General features: G+C 37.9%; 1 protein-coding gene across 1 annotated transcript; it reads left to right on the top strand.

Annotated features, from left to right (window-relative positions):
* The first annotated feature begins 388 nt into the window (after positions 1-388).
* On the top strand, positions 389-16,158 carry LOC122671743 (calcium-transporting ATPase 4, plasma membrane-type-like). Its single transcript, XM_043869141.1, has 8 exons — positions 389-415; positions 491-705; positions 7,934-7,988; positions 8,090-10,026; positions 10,116-10,274; positions 14,124-14,295; positions 14,411-14,709; positions 15,748-16,158. The coding sequence occupies exons 1-8, from the start codon at positions 394-396 to the stop codon at positions 16,048-16,050; spliced, it is 3,162 nt and encodes a 1,053-aa protein (XP_043725076.1). The 5' UTR covers positions 389-393; the 3' UTR covers positions 16,051-16,158.
* Positions 16,159-18,370: the final 2,212 nt, after the last annotated feature.

Raw genomic sequence — 18,370 nt, 5'->3', positions numbered from 1 at the left:
AAAATTTTCCCCCCACACACTCCTTGCCTGAACAGCTCTTAAAGATCTCTTTCATCGACCACTTTTATGGCGTTTGGAATGGGTCAATTGGGACCTTATAAAGGCGCACCATGTTTGGTAAATCGTGTAGTTTACATTTTCTCAGAGGATACGATCTCTAATATTAAATTAATTTAATTCTTTCCTCTTTTACAAATCTATCCCATAAATATAACTATTAACTTTTTTCTTGAGGGTAGCACTTGAGGGTAGCAATATAACTATAAGTATATAAAGGTGTAATTGTATGAAACCTGTCTTCTTAGACTCAGCTTTTCCCGCCGGCTCGTCCGTTGTCCTCCCGCATGATCAGCGGACCTTAAAGGTTTCTATAGAAATCAGAAAAACGTTTCAATGGAGCCTTCAGGCTCATCAGGTAAACCAAACCCTAACATGCTCTATTAGTTTTTTTTTTCTCTTCTGATCTCTTATTCTAATTCTTCTGATGTAGCAGAGAGGAAGGATAGCTTCTCAGCGCTTCCGATTTTTGGAATGGAGGATTTTTTGAGAGAGAGCTTCGATATACAACCTAAAAATTCATCACAGGAAGCTCTAAGGAAATGGAGATCTGCAGTTTCTGTCGTTAAGAATCGTCGGAGGAGGTTTCGTCATACAGCAGATCTTGATAAAAGAGACGAAGCTGAAAAGAAGAAGCTCGGCATCCAGGTATGGTGGTTCCTTACTCGTGCTCCTCTATCAAAATTAATCCGATTTAGTCTTTTGATATAATAGAACTTTGAAATCATAATGTAGAGGACTCCAGACATCCAGTGTTTTAAACATTGTTAATCTTACATAAATGATGAATTTAAACGCCAGAAAATTCTTTCATCTGGCGAATTTGATGAAATTAAATCCCGAAGTTTCTGTAACGCGGCAGATTTTTTACGCGTTTTCTTGATAAGTTAGTAATGAATCGATTGTATCTTTTAATATACATAGATCTGAAGTAGAACCTGAGCTCTGAAACGCGGTTTCAACGCGGTTTCAGTTTGAATCGCTGTCAGTTGAGAAAGAAGGATAACGTAAAGCTGAGGTCTGAGGTGACGCTGCCGTGAAGCGGTGGTTTGTGCTAAATTGCACGGTGATGATATTATCGTCATGGACCTTATCTGAGCCTATACGTCTATTGTCAGAGCTATATCTCGCGATATAGTACCCCGAAAAAATGAAGGACTACAAAAAACGTGATAACATTGAAAACCGGAGCAGCTTAATAGGGTTTTTATTGGAAGATGGGATGTAGAAACCCCTCTTCGTATGAGGATATAGAAACCAACCAGGTGCTCTTCTGCTAGTGATACAACATTAGCATATGGACTCCCAAAGCAATGGTATACAGCGCACCTTTAATCTCCCAAAACTCCCAAGGCGCATTCCAGGGAATATTATTATATGCCGTACTAGTACTGTAGGATCTGGTCTCTCTTTCAATCCCTCTTTTTGGGTTTGATTGAATGCGACACTTTTTTGTTTCCTGCGGAGTGCGCACTTTGACCATTGATGTGCGAACGATATTGTTGAAAGGAACTGCTAATAAATTATTAAACAATGGAGGGAAAATTTTTGGACTAAGGAAGGGGAAACTTCGCTGAAATTTCCGATGGATAGAGTCAAATAAAGCAGAATGGAGAAAAAAAATGGAATAAGATAAAATAAGTGGGTGGCTGGTGATGCCAGTTTCTCATTTAAGAAGAAATTCATGCGCCCTACTCCTCACGTTAGCGCAGGCCTGCCTATGGCATTTTTTTTATTAACAAATTTTCTTTGCAAATAGAATGTTTTTTTGCCACATGGCATCATTATCTTTTAGATTGTCTCTATCTGTGTTGTGTGTGAACTTGAGCGATCTATTTACTCTCTGCTACCAAATCATGGTTATAGCTCCGTATCGATACTGATCTGTGGGAATCAGCACGTGTCGGTCCAATCTACCCTGAATCTATCGGCTGCATAATGGAAAAATAAGTAATAATATTCTGAAAAATTCAGAAAATTACTATCGGAGAAAAAAAAAAATGAAATTACGAATAGTAAACTGAAGCTACTAAACAAAACATATATGTTAGGATTTTTTTTTTGGTAAATATATGTTAGGATTGAAGTATATTAAAAAAAAAATAAAAAAATAAATTAATACTTGAAAATGAAAGGAAGGAAAGGGTAGTTACGACTCTCTTTAGATTTGCAAATCCACTTCTGCACCGTTGGTTGTTAAGAACACCTAAAAATAATGAGATTTTAAAATTTTCAAGTTGATCGGAGCTGTAATGAGTGAGATCTGGAGGTTAGAGCATCTCAGCCTCTTCATTATCGATTTTACAGCTGTTCGGACTGTATCGTATTGGATCAGCCGATCTGGATCCGAATCCGGATCCGATTTGGCTTCTGATCCTGTGTCAGTCGTTCTTGTATCAGTGCAGTATGGACTATGGATACAGATGATACTAAGACGACTGATCCAATACCGATGCTTCATTCTGTGCTGCTACATTTGTAGTGCTTTTAACAAACTCAACTACTGCGGTTGTTAAAACAAGTTTTAAAAACTTGGAATGGGGTCTGGTCAGTCTAACAAATCCGATTCGATGTCTTGGAATTGATAAATCTTGTCCTAAATCGGTGTAATTCGGTTGGACTCAATATCAATAGAAGGGTAATCAGAATCCATACTGATTTTGATTCAATTTTTAAATCCGTTGTTAAAAGTCGTTCTTAATTAATGGTGACCTCATGATCTCTCAGCCAACTATGCAGTCACTTCGAAACTGACAGTATCTCTGCATAATAAAGAAGTCACCATGGTAAAATATACAACAAAAGCAAAAGGTTTTTGGGTGGTCCGGTCTATCGAAAATCTATGCGTGATCTACCAATTTGTACCATGTGGATTGGTGATGTGGCAATCTGACTATTGGAGAAATAGCAAGTTGTCTAGATTGGCCATTTGCTGATTTTCATAATTTTATTTAAATGTATACTCTCCCACTTATTGTCATGCACCTTCTTGGTAGTCTAAGTATTGTCATGCATTCTTTTGGTAGTCCTGGATTTTTAAAAGCTCTATTTTGCCACTTTGCCAACTCCAATTGAGTTGAAACTTGAAATGTGAGTAGGGGACCTTTGGTGCTACCTCTTTACAAAATTACACCTCCAGTACACCTGTTGTATGGTGCAAATTGGTGGGCCTGGCTCATCCATATATACCTTGTGGACACCGGCCATAAAACCTGCTCCCTACAATAAAACCTGCCCTCACCAAACTGAGACTTTGATTATGGGACAGATGTCACAGGTTTTTATTTTTTGATGAAATATAATTAATAAAGATCAAAAGAGATTACATGGTTCTGAAAGGTTACAAACACCATTGGAACCTAACTTCGAAATTCTAACCTTGGTAGCTAAAACATTGGCTGGCTGAAATATAATAAATAAAGATCAAAAGAGATTACATAGTTCTGAAAGGTTACAAACACCATTGGAACCTAATTTCGAAATTCTAACCTTAGTGGCTAAAACATTGGCTGGCTGTATCATATCCCTGTTGAATTTATTTACAATAACTGATTTAAAATAGTCAAAAAGATTAGTGATAGTATAAAACAAGTGATAAAGAGTCCATGGTCATTTGCAAAATTCTCTTTCTTTAACCTCATGGTGAGATTTGCTAAGTCTGTCCACACTGCTAGGCACTTGATGCCTTGTCCTTTTGGTGCCTGAAGTCCTTGTTCAATTGCCTGTCTTTCTGCTTCGTCTATAGAACCTAGATTACCATAATCAAAGGGATAATGAAACAATTCTTTATAAATCATTAAAATGGACCCCAACCTCCTCCTTTAGGTATGGGGTTAAAACTCCCATCAGTTAGGAGTAAGCAATGATGAGCAGGCAGAACTGGATGGAAGGAGCTTGTGAGGGAAGGCTTAGGCAAACTGGAATTGTTGGTCCTAGGATCAGTGATAGATTTTTGGTTGATAATACTAATGGTTTGGGGTCCAAGGTAGACGCCCATTGGTGTATGTGATGAAGAATACGATATGGTTTTGGATCATCTTGTTCATGATAAACTCGATTCCTTTCTTACCAGATAAAAAATAAAACACAATAATAGAAGCCACTTCTTAAATATATTTACATTGAGATTTTGAACTAGAAGAGCTAAAAGGAGAAGAGGGAGAGAAAGAGGACATGCGTAAGTCAAGAGGGCTAACAAACCAAATGATTCAAGAGAAAGGACATTCAAAAAATAAATGCTAAACGGACTCGTCCGCTGTTTGACACAATGAACATCTGGTATCCACCGGGAATATGTTGTTAAGATAACAATGAGTTAGGAGACCATTATGACAACATTTCTAGAGAAATAATTTGAACTTGGAGAGCACCTTTAATTTCCATAAGACATTCCAGATACTTATTTTAAATGGAGGAATTGAGGGCTGGCTAGAGTTTAGAATACTTTCTAAACAAGAGGCACCCGTTTTTGTTGAGAGTTGCCCAGACTTAGAAGAGAAGGGGCAAAAAAGGCCATCATTTGTGATCACATCGGAGGGTTTAATTTTGAGAATAGAGAGAACAATGTCTGATGGGAATGGATAAGAAATAAGTGGGAGATTCCATTCACCATCAATGTTTTTCAACTCTTCCACACAAGAATTGAGGGTGGAGGGTTTGATATGTGAAGGGATGGTAAAATGAGGCAGAGATCTGTCCATATTTTTATTGTACGTCCAGATCCAAATCTCTAACAATTGATTTGCTTCATAAAACACGGAGTCTTAAAAGGCCTCGCCAGAATTTAGAACAGATTAGAGGGTGGGGGCATCTAAGAAGGAAGAGTTGTGAAAGTACTTAGCATGCAAGGTTTGGGCCTAAAAGGAATCCAAATTATTTATTAATCTCCAACGGAGATTAGAAAGAAGAGCTTTCACTATTTCTAAAACCCATTCCCCCTTTAGATTTGGGCTGACCCAATACTTTCCAAGAAATAGTATGATTCTTGATTCTAATGGGAATGACCCCACCAGAAATTTCTCTGTATTGCATCAAGCCTGTGACATAACTAGATGGTGATACGATGAATAGCCATGTGGAAGGATGGAATGGAAGAGATTAAAGTAGCTCGATCAGCTTGTGAAAGGAGATTCATTTTCCAACTTGCTAATTTACTCTCCAATTTATCAGTAATGTCCTGCAAAGCAGATGAGCCAGATTTAGGCCAAAATGACTTAGTGCCCAGATATCGAGTACCTCTGGGGAGTTGTTTAAAGCCTAACAATTTAGAAAGGGATAGTTTAGTGGCTTCAGGGCTAGTGTCACTGAAGTGGATGAAACTTTTGTCAAGATTTACCATTTGACCCTGACATATGCTCGAAGAGATCAAGGATAGATTTGATGGATAAGACATCATTTTTAGTAGCTTCACAGAAGATAAAGCAATTATCCACAAATAGATGAGAAATAATTGATGCGGTTTGAGCTATCTTGATGCCTTTAAAGAATCCATCTTCTTGAGCTGCTGTGAGCATATGGTAAAGACCTTCCATAACAAGGAGAAAGAGGTAGGGTGAAAGTGGGTAACCTTGATGAAGTCCTCTAGACGGAGTAAAGTAAGAAAAGTCTGAATGTTTGTTGAATCCTAGCATTGGCAACTATACCTTTGTATTTTTCTTCTCATTTTACAGGCTCGGGCAATTTCTACCTGTGTTAAAACAGGTTCAACAGAAGTTGTTATGGTCCTGTTGGAAGAACGACTCTAGCTATCACTGAGTTGGGCTCACGTTCACGTATGTGAGCGTACGAGAACGGCACACATCTGTTCAGATGGAATCCACCCCATGTGGGTCCCACAGGGTGGATTCCATTTGAACATTGTGAGCCGTTCTCGTACGTTCACGTACGTGAACGAGAACCTGACTCGCTATCACTTAGTGCAATGGGATTAAGATATACAACTTTCTCATAAGAGAGGCTTCCCGACCTGTTTCTAATTGGGAAACCTTTCTTAGTTCTATTGTAATCTATTTTTGGAGTAGAGATCAAGTAGAAGCTAAATTTCATTATCTACTTGTCTCTGACTGTATGGTTCCGCTTTGTGATGGAACCAAGGTTCTAAAACTCGGGTTTCAACAAGGTTTCGACTAGCCAGAAATCGAGCTCGTCTCGGTTTCAACCATATCTCGGTCGAAACCTGGAATTTTTTCCCATTGATGGGGAAACCAAGGTTTCGACCCCAAAGTAAGGTTTTTTAGGTCTGATTTTTGCAGGTTGCCTATTTTTCACATTTTAAACACAATCCATGAATTACATTCACCAAAAAAAAACTGAAAATGGTAGTTGCGGTTATTGACGCAAGTTTACTAACGTACGCGCTAATACGATACAGACACTAAAGTGGTATTATAAATTTATAATTAGTTCACATAATTATAAAGTACTTGAACCCTGAATAATACATTGAATCTAAATAGAACATTAAGATGCCCCTCTTCAATTCTATGCGGAGTTTCTTGGTGGGTCTAAACCACGAGCAGCGTACCACTGAAGATTGCGAAGCCATTCCTCCGAATGCACAACATACGTATCCCATGACATGTTATGGGACCAATTGGTCTGATAGTCCATTACTGCCCAATGATAAGCTCCATCATGAACTTGGTTTGATAGTTCATTACTGCCCATTACATGTTTGCGATTGTCTTGCTTGTTGCTTTCTTCGATCCCATATATTGGCCATCTTGTGCGATTGCATTTTAATAGTCTAGAAATCATATTCTTTTTTTTTTTTGATAAATTGTCACAGAGATTTATTGACTCTTCTTCCCAAATGATAACTAGGTTTAATTTATGAACCACTTCAATAATTTGTATAGGTCATGATTAATAACCAGTGTTTTTTCCCTAATTCAGCAAGTTTTTCCTTTTCAGTAGTAAGAACATATGACCACCAGATAGAAACATGGAGTATAGAGTTGTTGCCATTGCAATAAAGAAACTGTAAAGGTTCTTTAGTGAACCCATTTTTTGTCATTTCTATCCTATTAAAGCATCAAGTACAAACATTTGGAGAAAGAAATTCAACAGATAATAAATCAAAGAATCACATTCTGATGCTTGAATTTGGGATCAATCACTAAATGCAAAACCAGTTTTATTACAAAATTCTCAAGAAAAAGTATAATATGTTTCGACCGTTTAAACCAAGGAAAAAGCATATCAATTGGCCCTGGTTTCGACCATTTCGGTCGGTTTCGGTCAAAACATGACCGAAACTGTCCAAACCAGGTTGAATTATGGGATTTTTAAAAGTTCCACTCCAACTCGTCTCAGAACCTGTCGAAACCGAGACAACTCGACGGTTTCAACACGTTTCAATCGAGTTTACGATCCATGGATGGAACTGTCAAGCATGATCAACTAATTTCCAAGTAGTGAAAAATTAAAAGCATGAAATGGAGACCTACTGCAACGTGGAGTCCCTTCTTAAGCCTTTCCCTTTCTTTTTGTGCATATATTCTCTATTGAGGAAAGGCTGAGGTGTGAATGAGCACACTAGAACATCATCTTCGTCTTCGAGAGAATCTTGCTTTGCTAATTTTTAGAGTACCAAGGTTGGGCTGACTGTTTCAGGTGTGGAGACATAACCAAAAAGGGACTACTGGAAAACAAGCACCCTATTTTTATTTTAAGAACATCATATTCATGTTGAATTTGATGAGGTTATTTTATATATTTTAAATAAATATTATCCTCCGAGTAAGCACCGAACATTAACTGTCTGCAGCTCTGGCTAGCATGTGCTAAACTTCTCTCAACTGCAAACTACAGTGTAGGTTCTTTCCTTTCTGATTTGAAGGATTTAAGTACCTCTAATTATCTTATTCTTTGCCAGGAAAAAATAAGAGTTGCTCTGTATGTTCAGAAAGCTGCTTTGCAATTCATTGATGGTATATCCTCCATCAAATCTAATCCTATTAAGACTATATTGACATAATTTTAATCTTAACCTCTGTTTACCTATTAATTCTATTTTCTTATCCTTACACAGCTGGTAATCAAGTGGAATACGTGCCTTCAGAGGAGACTAGGAAAGCCGGTTATGGTATTGAACCAGAAGAACTTGCATCTATTGGTCACAGCCATGATTCCAAGCGCTTGAAGCTGCATGGAGGTGTTGATGGTATCGCAAAAAAGATCAAAGTCTCCCTTGATAGAGGTGTTTGTTCAAGTGAACTACCTCTCAGGCAAAAAATATATGGCTTCAACAGATATGTTGAGAAGCCTCCTAGAAGTTTCTGGATGTTTGTGTGGGATGCACTTCAAGACTTAACTCTAATAATCCTCATGGTTTGTGCTGTAGTTTCGGTTGGTGTCGGCCTTGCCACTGAAGGGTGGCCAAAGGGTATCTATGATGGGTTGGGAATAATAATAAGTATTTTCTTGGTAGTCATGGTTACTGCAATCAGTGACTACAAGCAATCATTGCAATTCAAGGATTTGGATAAGGAGAAGAAAAAGATTAATGTTCAGGTCACCAGAGATGGGTCTAGACAGAAGGTCTCTATTTATGATTTGGTGGTTGGTGATATTGTTCATCTATCCATAGGTGACCAAGTTCCGGCTGATGGAATTTTCATATCAGGTTACAGTTTGGAGATTGATGAGTCGAGTCTGTCAGGTGAACCTGAGCCAGTGCATGCAAGCCCTGAGAAGCCTTTTCTTCTATCGGGAACCAAAGTGCAAGATGGGTCTGGTAAGGTGCTTGTGACAGCCGTTGGTATGAGGACTGAATGGGGAAGGTTGATGGAGACTTTGAGTGAGGGTGGTGAAGATGAGACACCATTACAGGTGAAGCTGAATGGTGTTGCTACTATTATTGGGAAGATTGGTTTGGCTTTTGCTGTTCTGACATTTTTGGTGTTGACTGCAAGGTTTCTAGTGGAGAAGGGACTGAACAATGACTTGACAAAATGGTCTTCAAGTGATGCATTGAAGCTTCTAGATTTTTTTGCTACTGCAGTGACTATAATTGTTGTTGCAGTTCCAGAAGGCCTACCATTGGCTGTTACACTGAGCCTTGCCTTTGCAATGAAGAAATTAATGGATGACAGGGCACTTGTGAGACATCTATCTGCATGTGAGACAATGGGTTCTGCTAGTTGCATTTGCACAGATAAAACAGGGACATTGACAACCAACCATATGGTGGTTGATAAGATATGGATGGGTGACGAAACTAAAGTGATAAAAGGTAATGACAGTATAGATGCTGTGAAATCAGCACTCTCTGAGGGAGTTGTGCAAATCCTTTTACAGGCTATATTTCAGAATACAAGTTCTGAGGTGGTGAGAGGAAAAGATGGAAAGAATCACATTTTGGGTACTCCAACAGAATCAGCATTGTTAGAATTTGGCCTGCTTATGGGTGGTGATTTTGATGCCCAACGTGGAGAGTCTAAGATTGTGAAGGTTGAGCCTTTCAATTCAGTCAAGAAGAAGATGTCCGTGCTTGTGGCTCTTTCAACTGGTGGATTCCGTCTGTTCTGCAAAGGTGCATCTGAAATCATCTTAGGCATGTGTGACAAGATTGTTGATAACAAAGGAGAAGCTGTGCCTCTTTCAGAAGAACGGATTATAAGTGTTATGGGCATCATAAATGGATTTGCCTGTGAAGCTTTGAGAACCCTTTGTTTGGCTTACAAGGACACGGATGAGAGTCTCAATGGAGACTTACCTGCTGATGGCTATACACTGATAGTGGTTGTTGGAATCAAGGATCCAGTGCGCCCTGGTGTGAGGGAGGCAGTACAGACTTGTTTAGCTGCTGGGATAACAGTGCGGATGGTCACAGGTGACAATATTAATACTGCAAAAGCTATTGCAAAAGAATGTGGAATATTGACCGATGATGGTTTGGCTATAGAAGGACCGGACTTTCGTAGTAAGAGTCCAGAGGAGATGAAGAAGTTAATACCGAGAATCCAGGTCTCTACTTCCTTTGCATTATGTATTTTATCCTTAAACAATGCTTGCGGAGGAATCAAATTACTGCAATGCTAAGACTATTTATACAGGTAATGGCTCGATCATTGCCTTTGGACAAGCACACTTTAGTCACCAGGTTGAGGACTATGTTCGGTGAAGTTGTTGCCGTAACAGGTGATGGGACCAATGATGCTCCAGCTTTGCATGAGTCGGACATTGGACTTGCCATGGGTATAGCAGGAACAGAGGTTTGTTTTGTTTCTGGCCTTTTGTGGTAGAATTAGTTCTGTCAGCTTAGTCAAAAGACAACATTTTTTTCCTGCGTTGTTCCCTCTTGTTTGTTTATATATATATATTTCCTCCATCTCTTACTATTTTATATTAGTTGGCTCAGTCGGATACCAAGACCAAAAGGGACTTTGCTGTTACCATTCTTATCCAGAAATTTATTATTCTTCTAAATACTGAATCTCTGACATTCTTATTCTATTGAAAAATGCATCTTGTACGTTTGGACATCAAGCAATTCTTCCAGGAAAACTGATTAGGAACTCATCAATTTAGACAGTGAGATTGGATGCAATTTCAGTTGAACATTCTTAAATGCTCCTGTAATAGCCTATACTCCTGGTGGTAGCTATGCCTGAGATGCATCTAACCATGCCGAATGTACATAATTGCCTTCTGGTTGTGGTCCAGATTACTGATGTCTGCTGTTGTAACCAAATGACACGGTTTTGATCTCACTGGGATTTTTGTATTTTTGCCAGTTAGATAGCTATCCTTCAGAAGACAGCAAGTCCAGATATAGAGATTTAAGTTTAGAGAATCAGTCCCTAAGTATGTTGATAATCTTGCCATTTTCTTGGAAATGCACCAAGGAAAAATAGGTTCAATAACCAAATGTTCTCTTGGATGCAACTTGGCAAATTCAATTCCCTTGGTGAGCTCAAACTGTGAACTTGACACAACCGGAAGTTATGATCTATTATGATGCAGAGCCTGATCAGCAGACTACAGAACTCTTTTATTTTTATTTTTATGTTTTTCCTTAACTAGGGGTTTCCGGGTGATACTGATTTATCTTGGTGCTGAAACTTCTTTAGATTGAAGCCTTGAAGGGTGTACTAAATATAGTACTGATTTGATTAGATAGGGTCCTGGTGATTTGGGATTGGTTGGGGGGGGGGTATATAAAACTAATAATTTGTACTTGTGTAATTCTAAGAAGAATTTAACATATTGGAAGGCAGAATAGTTGAAACTGCTGGAATCGATTAGATTATATATGAGCAGCAGTAACATCTATTGAATAATCTGTTAGTTATTTCTAAATCTTAAGCCAAACCTTATAAAAAATTTCAGATTTTAAAGAATAATAAAGAAGATACAGGAAGATAAGAAAACGAATATACAAATAATGAACATCAAAGAATAATTAACAAGAAACTCTAACTGATTGAGGTTTTGTTTAATTACCCAGTCCGATCTATTGAAAACAATTTTCTGGTCTACAGCTATGATAGAACTGATTTGCGTATTCAATCTGGGTTTTCAGTTTCAAAACAGAGGCCGAATACTTCTGGCCTTGACCTTTCATAGAAAGTGTTTAAAGTTAATGATTTGCCTTTTCAATCTTTGTTGGATTCCCATCATTGCACTCACTGATGGTTCTTGACCCAATGATGTAGCTCGAATTAGGAAGAAAAGAAAGAGCACCGGTAATCTGCCAGACCTTGGTCCACTTTTGTGGGCCAGATTGAGGCCCATTATTATGATTTAATTAGTCTTATATGGGAGGATTGCCATAGCATCTTTTCTTTGTTATTAGTTTCTATTTCAGTGATTATATGTTAGTAGTTGCTAAATTAGGGCTATTTCTATTTTGTAATATCCTTAGAGAGTAGATCTAATATAAGGATTAGTTTCCATTTAATGGAGTTTCTAATTTCTAGTGTTTCTAGAAGATAGATCTTAGAATAAGAGTTGTTTCTATTTTTAAGAATGTGAACTTGGGATTCTTTCTCCATGCAAGAGAGATCCCTAGTTTCTGATAATTAAAAAAGAGATGAGCTGTTACAGCTTCCCCCCCCCCCCCCCTCCCAAAGATTTGAGTTTTGGAAAAAGAAAGCTTTGCTTTGTTGCTGTGTGATTCAGCTATGATGAGAGACTGACCAAGGCCTTACCCCCTCCTTTCTTCTTTCTCTTCTTCTCCTCCATCAATTTCTTTACTTCCTATTTTAGTAATCTGCAATAACCATCATCTGACAGTACCGACACTGTTCTCTGTAACTATTGTTACTTGTTCCATCATTCCCCTTCTATATTCTGAAGATTGGAGACCAGACCTGCGGCACCTTCTGTCCTGTGTTTCTGGACAGCAACATGCTGTGGTGATTATGTTCTCATCCAACCAGTATCTGGGGTTCATCTTTTGGTATGTTTGTACTAAAACCCTAAGCCTCCTTCGATTAAAAACTCTTGGTCATCCAATGGCCAGATTCTCCTTTTTTTTACTGAGTTTACTAATCTTGATCCGGGCTTGCTATTTTGTGCCAATAGCTGTTGTCTTTTGGCTTTGTTAACTACTGTCCAATTGCTTACCCAAAAAAAAAAAAAAAACTACTATCCAATTTGAGTCCAAACAAAAATGTTAACTGTTGTAAGCCCAAGTATATATAGGAAGCCATGTAACCTTGTGTTACTTATACCCCCTTAGGGGTGTCAATTGGTTGATTCGATCTGGTTTTGGTTGGATTGAATTGGTTTTAGGTATGAACTGGGCCAAACTGAAGCAGAGCCATTAAGGCAAAGTAAGGTTTTGGTATGGTTTGATTCTGATTTCTATTGTTTTCCTCAACGGGTTCTTATCTGTCTACTTTCGGTTTTAGTCTAATTCGGTTTCGGTTTTCCATAAATATATGAAAAAACAATGGAAAATTTTTGTTTTTTTTTTATCTGTGGTCTGGTTTCCACTAGTTTGTAAAAATCCCAAATCAAAGTTGAGCCGTTAAGTGAATGATTCGGAATTTCCGGTTAGTCTGACCAGTTCGGGATAGAATTTGACACCTCCAATGGGTTGCATGTAAAAGTTACAAACGATTAAATTCTCCTAAAATAAAAATGCCAGTCTTGCTGTCGCTTTACCCTTTCTATCTCTACAAATTATTTAAAAAAAAACTCTCCATTAACCTATTTCGATAAGTTAATCAGATCACTTGCTGAAATTCTGTGCATGCTCATTTCTGGTGATCAATCCATATGAACTTGATTGATCAAATTATTATAAGAGGTTGAAATTCTATAGATATCATTTTTTTTTCTTTCTAATCTTGCTTTTTGCTGCCATATCATGATCAGAACCTCTTAGCTGGAGTAATTTGAAATCTCCCGATACTACACTTCTATTTTCCAGATTTGATTCTTTTCTAATTAGTCTTAATTTGACCCTTAGTTACCATCATCTTTTGGGAACCTGTTCCTCTATTGGGTTACTACAATCCATCAGATTCTAGTGTTCATCTGAGTTTCTGATTGGAAGTAATTAGAGTTTTGCATATTCTGATTTATTTCTCCAGATTTTACTATTCTCTAATTGGGTTAAATCTGACCGTTGGATCATCGCAGTCTTTTGAGAGTTTGTTAACCTAACATCAACCTACCTTTGACCAGAATTTGAACACCAACCAATAATGTTGACTTTTACCTTATTGTTGATTTTCTGATTTGGGTTTACTTGAGATCTTGTTAAGATGGTGTGTAACCTGAACCTAGGGTTCCTCCTACCTACCCCTCAATTTTATAGTTTCATAAAGGAATTGCCCTTGCTGTCTAGAGTCTGGAAAGATGTTCAATCGAGGAAATTAATGCCAAATTTGACGCCCACTGTGAAGCTAATATTTCTACACATTTTAACTGTTGTAGTGACAGGTATGCGAAAACATATTTCATGGCCTCATTTTAAAATGGCATTAGATTCATGAAGGCAGTTCCCCATGAGGTTTAAGAAAACTATAGATGCTTCTCTTGTGTTGCTTCATCTGGTCTAGATTAGCATAAGGATCCTTGACTTTGGCTTTCATGATTTATTTTCACAGGTTGCAAAAGAGAATGCTGATGTCATCATTATGGATGATAATTTTAAAACAATTGTGAATGTTGCCAGATGGGGCCGTGCTGTTTACATAAACATTCAAAAGTTTGTTCAGTTCCAACTAACAGTTAATGTTGTTGCTCTTATGATCAATTTTGTTTCTGCATGCATTACAGGTGAGTTTTTCCTGAGGCTAACCTTATGTCTTATCAATTCTAGGGTTCTCTCAAATAAGACTTCTGTTTATCTTGCATCGTACATGTCTATCTTAATTTGTCATATGACTTTCAGGATCTGCTCCTCTAACTGCTGTCCAGTTGCTATGGGTCAACATGATTATGGATACCCTTGGTGCATTGGCTCTGGCTACAGAACCTCCAAATGACGGACTAATGAATAGACCTCCAGTTGGAAGAGGTGTAAATTTCATTACCAGAATCATGTGGAAGAATATAATTGGACAGAGTATCTATCAACTGGCTGTACTTGGTGTTCTTGAATTTGATGGCAAGAAGCTTTTGAGACTTACGGGTTCAGATGCTACTGCTGTTCTCAATACTTTTATATTCAATACCTTTGTGTTTTGCCAGGTATAGTAGACTATTGATTTTAGCTGAAGGCTTATAATGTGGAATGTTTTCTGATTTCTTGAAATGCCTAGTGCATTTTGTACCATATTATCCTTCTGTATTGATTGTAGCTTGGCATCTGTTACTTCTCAGAGTCAGAATTCCATATACCTAGAGAATTATCCCAACAGAACTAGGAAACAAAAATAAACTAGGAAAGAGAAAAAGAGGGGAGAAGAATAGAAATACACGATAGACGGACTTCCTCTATCGTGGTTAAACATAGCCGCAATTTAACAGCACTGATTCCTGGTAGAAGGTAAAAGTGTTTGTTAACCTGCTTGCGGTAAGCTTTTGCAGTTTCACCCAAGTATAGAATTTTCATTGCATTATAGGCTTTGGTTGATTTGTTGAATTAAATAGGCCCCAGCTCCACTCAACTAAGCATTATGTCTATAGTCGTCTTCATGAATCTCTTCCATCATTCAACTCTATTTAAAGCCCTTTCATTGTTTAACCCAGATTTGTACGTATATTTTCTCACCAGATTTGTTCATATATTTTCTCACCACTTTTACCCTGGTTATGTTTGGCTTCCCCCGTGTTCATGTAGCTCCTCTAATCTTTCCCATGTCACTCCTTACCGGAGCATCTGGTGGAGTCTGCTTTGGGGGGGGGGGGATGGGTACCAAACTGCATTTTCCTACCATGGGTTCGGTGTCCTGGACTGATCATAGGATATAAAATCATGAAGAGGGGTTTTATTTGAGGCAGTGGCAAATTGGTAGCATTGTTACTTGTGTTTTTATGGTCATAAACAGTTGAGCATCATAGATGTTGATTCTTTTTCAAGGATTTATTGAGTTCAGTAGAATAAAAATGTATGTTTAAATTCCTGAAATTTGTTTATAAATCACTGCTTCTGGTTCTTGGAACTAAAGCTGCAAAATGATGGTTCAAAATGTTCTGATAGTCATCTTTATTATTGTATGTTCTACTGAGTAGAAACTTATTAAGGGTCAATCAATGACAGATTGTTATTTCCTCTTGTTCTATCAGGTATTCAATGAAATTAACAGCCGTGATATGGAGAGGATAAATGTCTTCCGTGGAATGTTTAACAGCTGGGTGTTTGTAGCTGTGATGGTCGCCACAGTGGCCTTCCAAATAATAATAGTAGAGTTTCTGGGCACTTTTGCTAGCACTGTGCCTCTAAGTTGGCAATTATGGTTGCTCAGCATTCTAATTGGATTTGTAAGCATGATTGTGGCTGTTATCCTAAAGTGCATTCCTGTTGAACCCGGTAAGCGTAATTCCCATGATGGTTATGAGGCACTTCCCAGTGGTCCAGAATTGGCATGAAAGGGAATGATGGTAGGTGATACTGTTTTGGACATTGTTGCAATATTCGTAACTCCACCAGGTAAGTTAATGTCTTAACACCATTTGAATGCTAGCCTTTGGGTAAGAATGGAAGTAACATTAGTGATATTGACTCCCATATCAAAAGGCTTCCATTCATATGGTATTGATGTCAAGTTTCCATGAGGTATCATGCCATTGGATCATTGTTACTCCGCTGTTTTGCTTTTAAAGAATTTCCTGTCTATACCATACGATTCTTTAATGGAATGCAATTTGTCTGGATAATGCACATTTGAAATTAATACAGAATTAAAGATCCATTTTCACTTTACAGGATTTTGTGTTTATGCTTGTGTGTGGTAGTAAGTTCAATTTGTACCCTTCACAGGCATGATGGGTTGGAGATTCTCAATTACATGTACGCACTACAAAGTGTCAAGTTGTCACCAATTTGGTTTTTTGTTTTTAGAGAGAGAGAGAGAGAGAGAGAGAGAGAGGACATTGCTTTTCTCTGGAAAAAATGGAACCTGTCTATCAGTTTTGTAAACAAGATGAAATGAAGCAGTCTGAAGGTTGTTTGCATCAAAAGGATGTGTCCGGATGGGCAGAGTTGCATCTAGGTAATGATCTGATGCATCTTCACTTGTCAAGTTTCAGCTTGGAACACCTTGTCAAAAAAAAAAAAAAAAGTTTCAGTATGGAACAAGCGCTTGTCGTTGCTTAAAAGTGAATGTAAATAAAGTTTCACAAATTGGAGGATAGTTTTTCTTCATCTACGATGTAGAGAAACTTGAAGAATTAGGAGGTTATAATTACTTCCCTTTATTATCCGAAGTCTGTAATGTCTTCAGACTGCCCAAAGAGTCCTACCCAATAGCAATGAAGGTGGTGGTGGAAGAGATTCTTGGTTTACGGTTATTAAAGGAAAATCCAGTCCATTGGAAAAATGCTATTTTACTGTGGTGGAATGTGTTAGAACAAAAGGGTTTTGTCAAACCCGAATCAATCTCCATACAGAGATCTAGAACACGATTGAATCAAAAGAGCAGGGAAGTAAGGCGTACCTGGCATTCACGTATGTTGATGTAGAAGAGATAAGAATACATCTACGAACAGTAGCAATTCGTCAGATGATGTTTGCAAACAGCAATGATGAGGATCTTCTACAGTCTCCTAGACTCTTTCACAGAGTTCCCTTTCTTGTGGAGAAAAGAGAAAGAGAATAGAATAGCAACTGCAGGGATCCATCATCATTAGTATTTATAATACTCCCCAAACCCTAACCAACTTCCACAATGGGTCAAGTCGGTTCGGTCCATCTCAATAAATAGTAGCAAGCCACGTCAGCCTTTGTATTTTTTGATCCCCATCAATGATCGACCCAATAATTAATTAAGCTCATACGTCGCATTTGAAAAATTCTTAACAATCTCCCACTTGGGCTAGATTAATTACAAGGTCATCATTATCAGATATGGCCATGAAATCTCAATACAACAATAATGCTACTAAACCTTGATCCAGTTAGCAAATACATCGATGTTGAGCAACAGTAGAAAATACACCTCAACATATGGCATATCACTTTCTGTCAGCTACAAACAAAGATTTACTTACTAACATGAACCGCCTTGAGATAATTTTGTACAAGAAATGTCGTACATGTCTGTGATCACATAAATATCGTCATCATTCCTTGTGGGTCCTCGAACGTATCATGAGCATTGTACGACTCATAGATTACCTTTGAATATTGTCATATTCTTCGGTAATCGATCGACTTGATTTGTCACCAATCGAACATCCATGGCTAGAAATAGCCGAACGACTTGGCTCATCACCAATCAAATATCCTTAGACCAAAATGACCTTCAACACATCAAACAACATATGCATGCATGCAAGTGCTATTCATCACATCAAGCAGAAGCATTTTAATAAAAAAGAAACATATATCCTTCAAGTACTCCCACTTAACAAGCATATCAAATAAAATAATATGAAACTTCCATTGATTAAGCAGAAACAAACAAATCATCAAAAGTCTGAAAACAAACATTCAACTAAAAGTGCTTGCATGAAATATTTTAATTCAACTAAAATTCATTCCCCCTTTTTTCTATTTTCTACATCGTCCTTCTTTTCCAGCCAGGCCTTCCGTGCATTACAATCTCTTTTCATGTGTCCCTTCTGATCATACCAGTAACATGAAATTTCACCAACGTTCCTCTTTTCTTTATTGTATAGATGATACTTACCTTTCTTAAAAAACCTCGGATTTCCTTTCTCTGTTCCACTTGTAGATGCTCCTTTGTTC

Source organism: Telopea speciosissima, chromosome 8 (assembly GCF_018873765.1).
Source record: "Telopea speciosissima isolate NSW1024214 ecotype Mountain lineage chromosome 8, Tspe_v1, whole genome shotgun sequence".
Classification (NCBI taxonomy): Eukaryota; Viridiplantae; Streptophyta; class Magnoliopsida; order Proteales; family Proteaceae; genus Telopea; species Telopea speciosissima.
The sequence above is the reverse complement of the archived record's forward strand: the minus strand, read 5'-3'. Positions and strand labels throughout refer to the sequence as shown.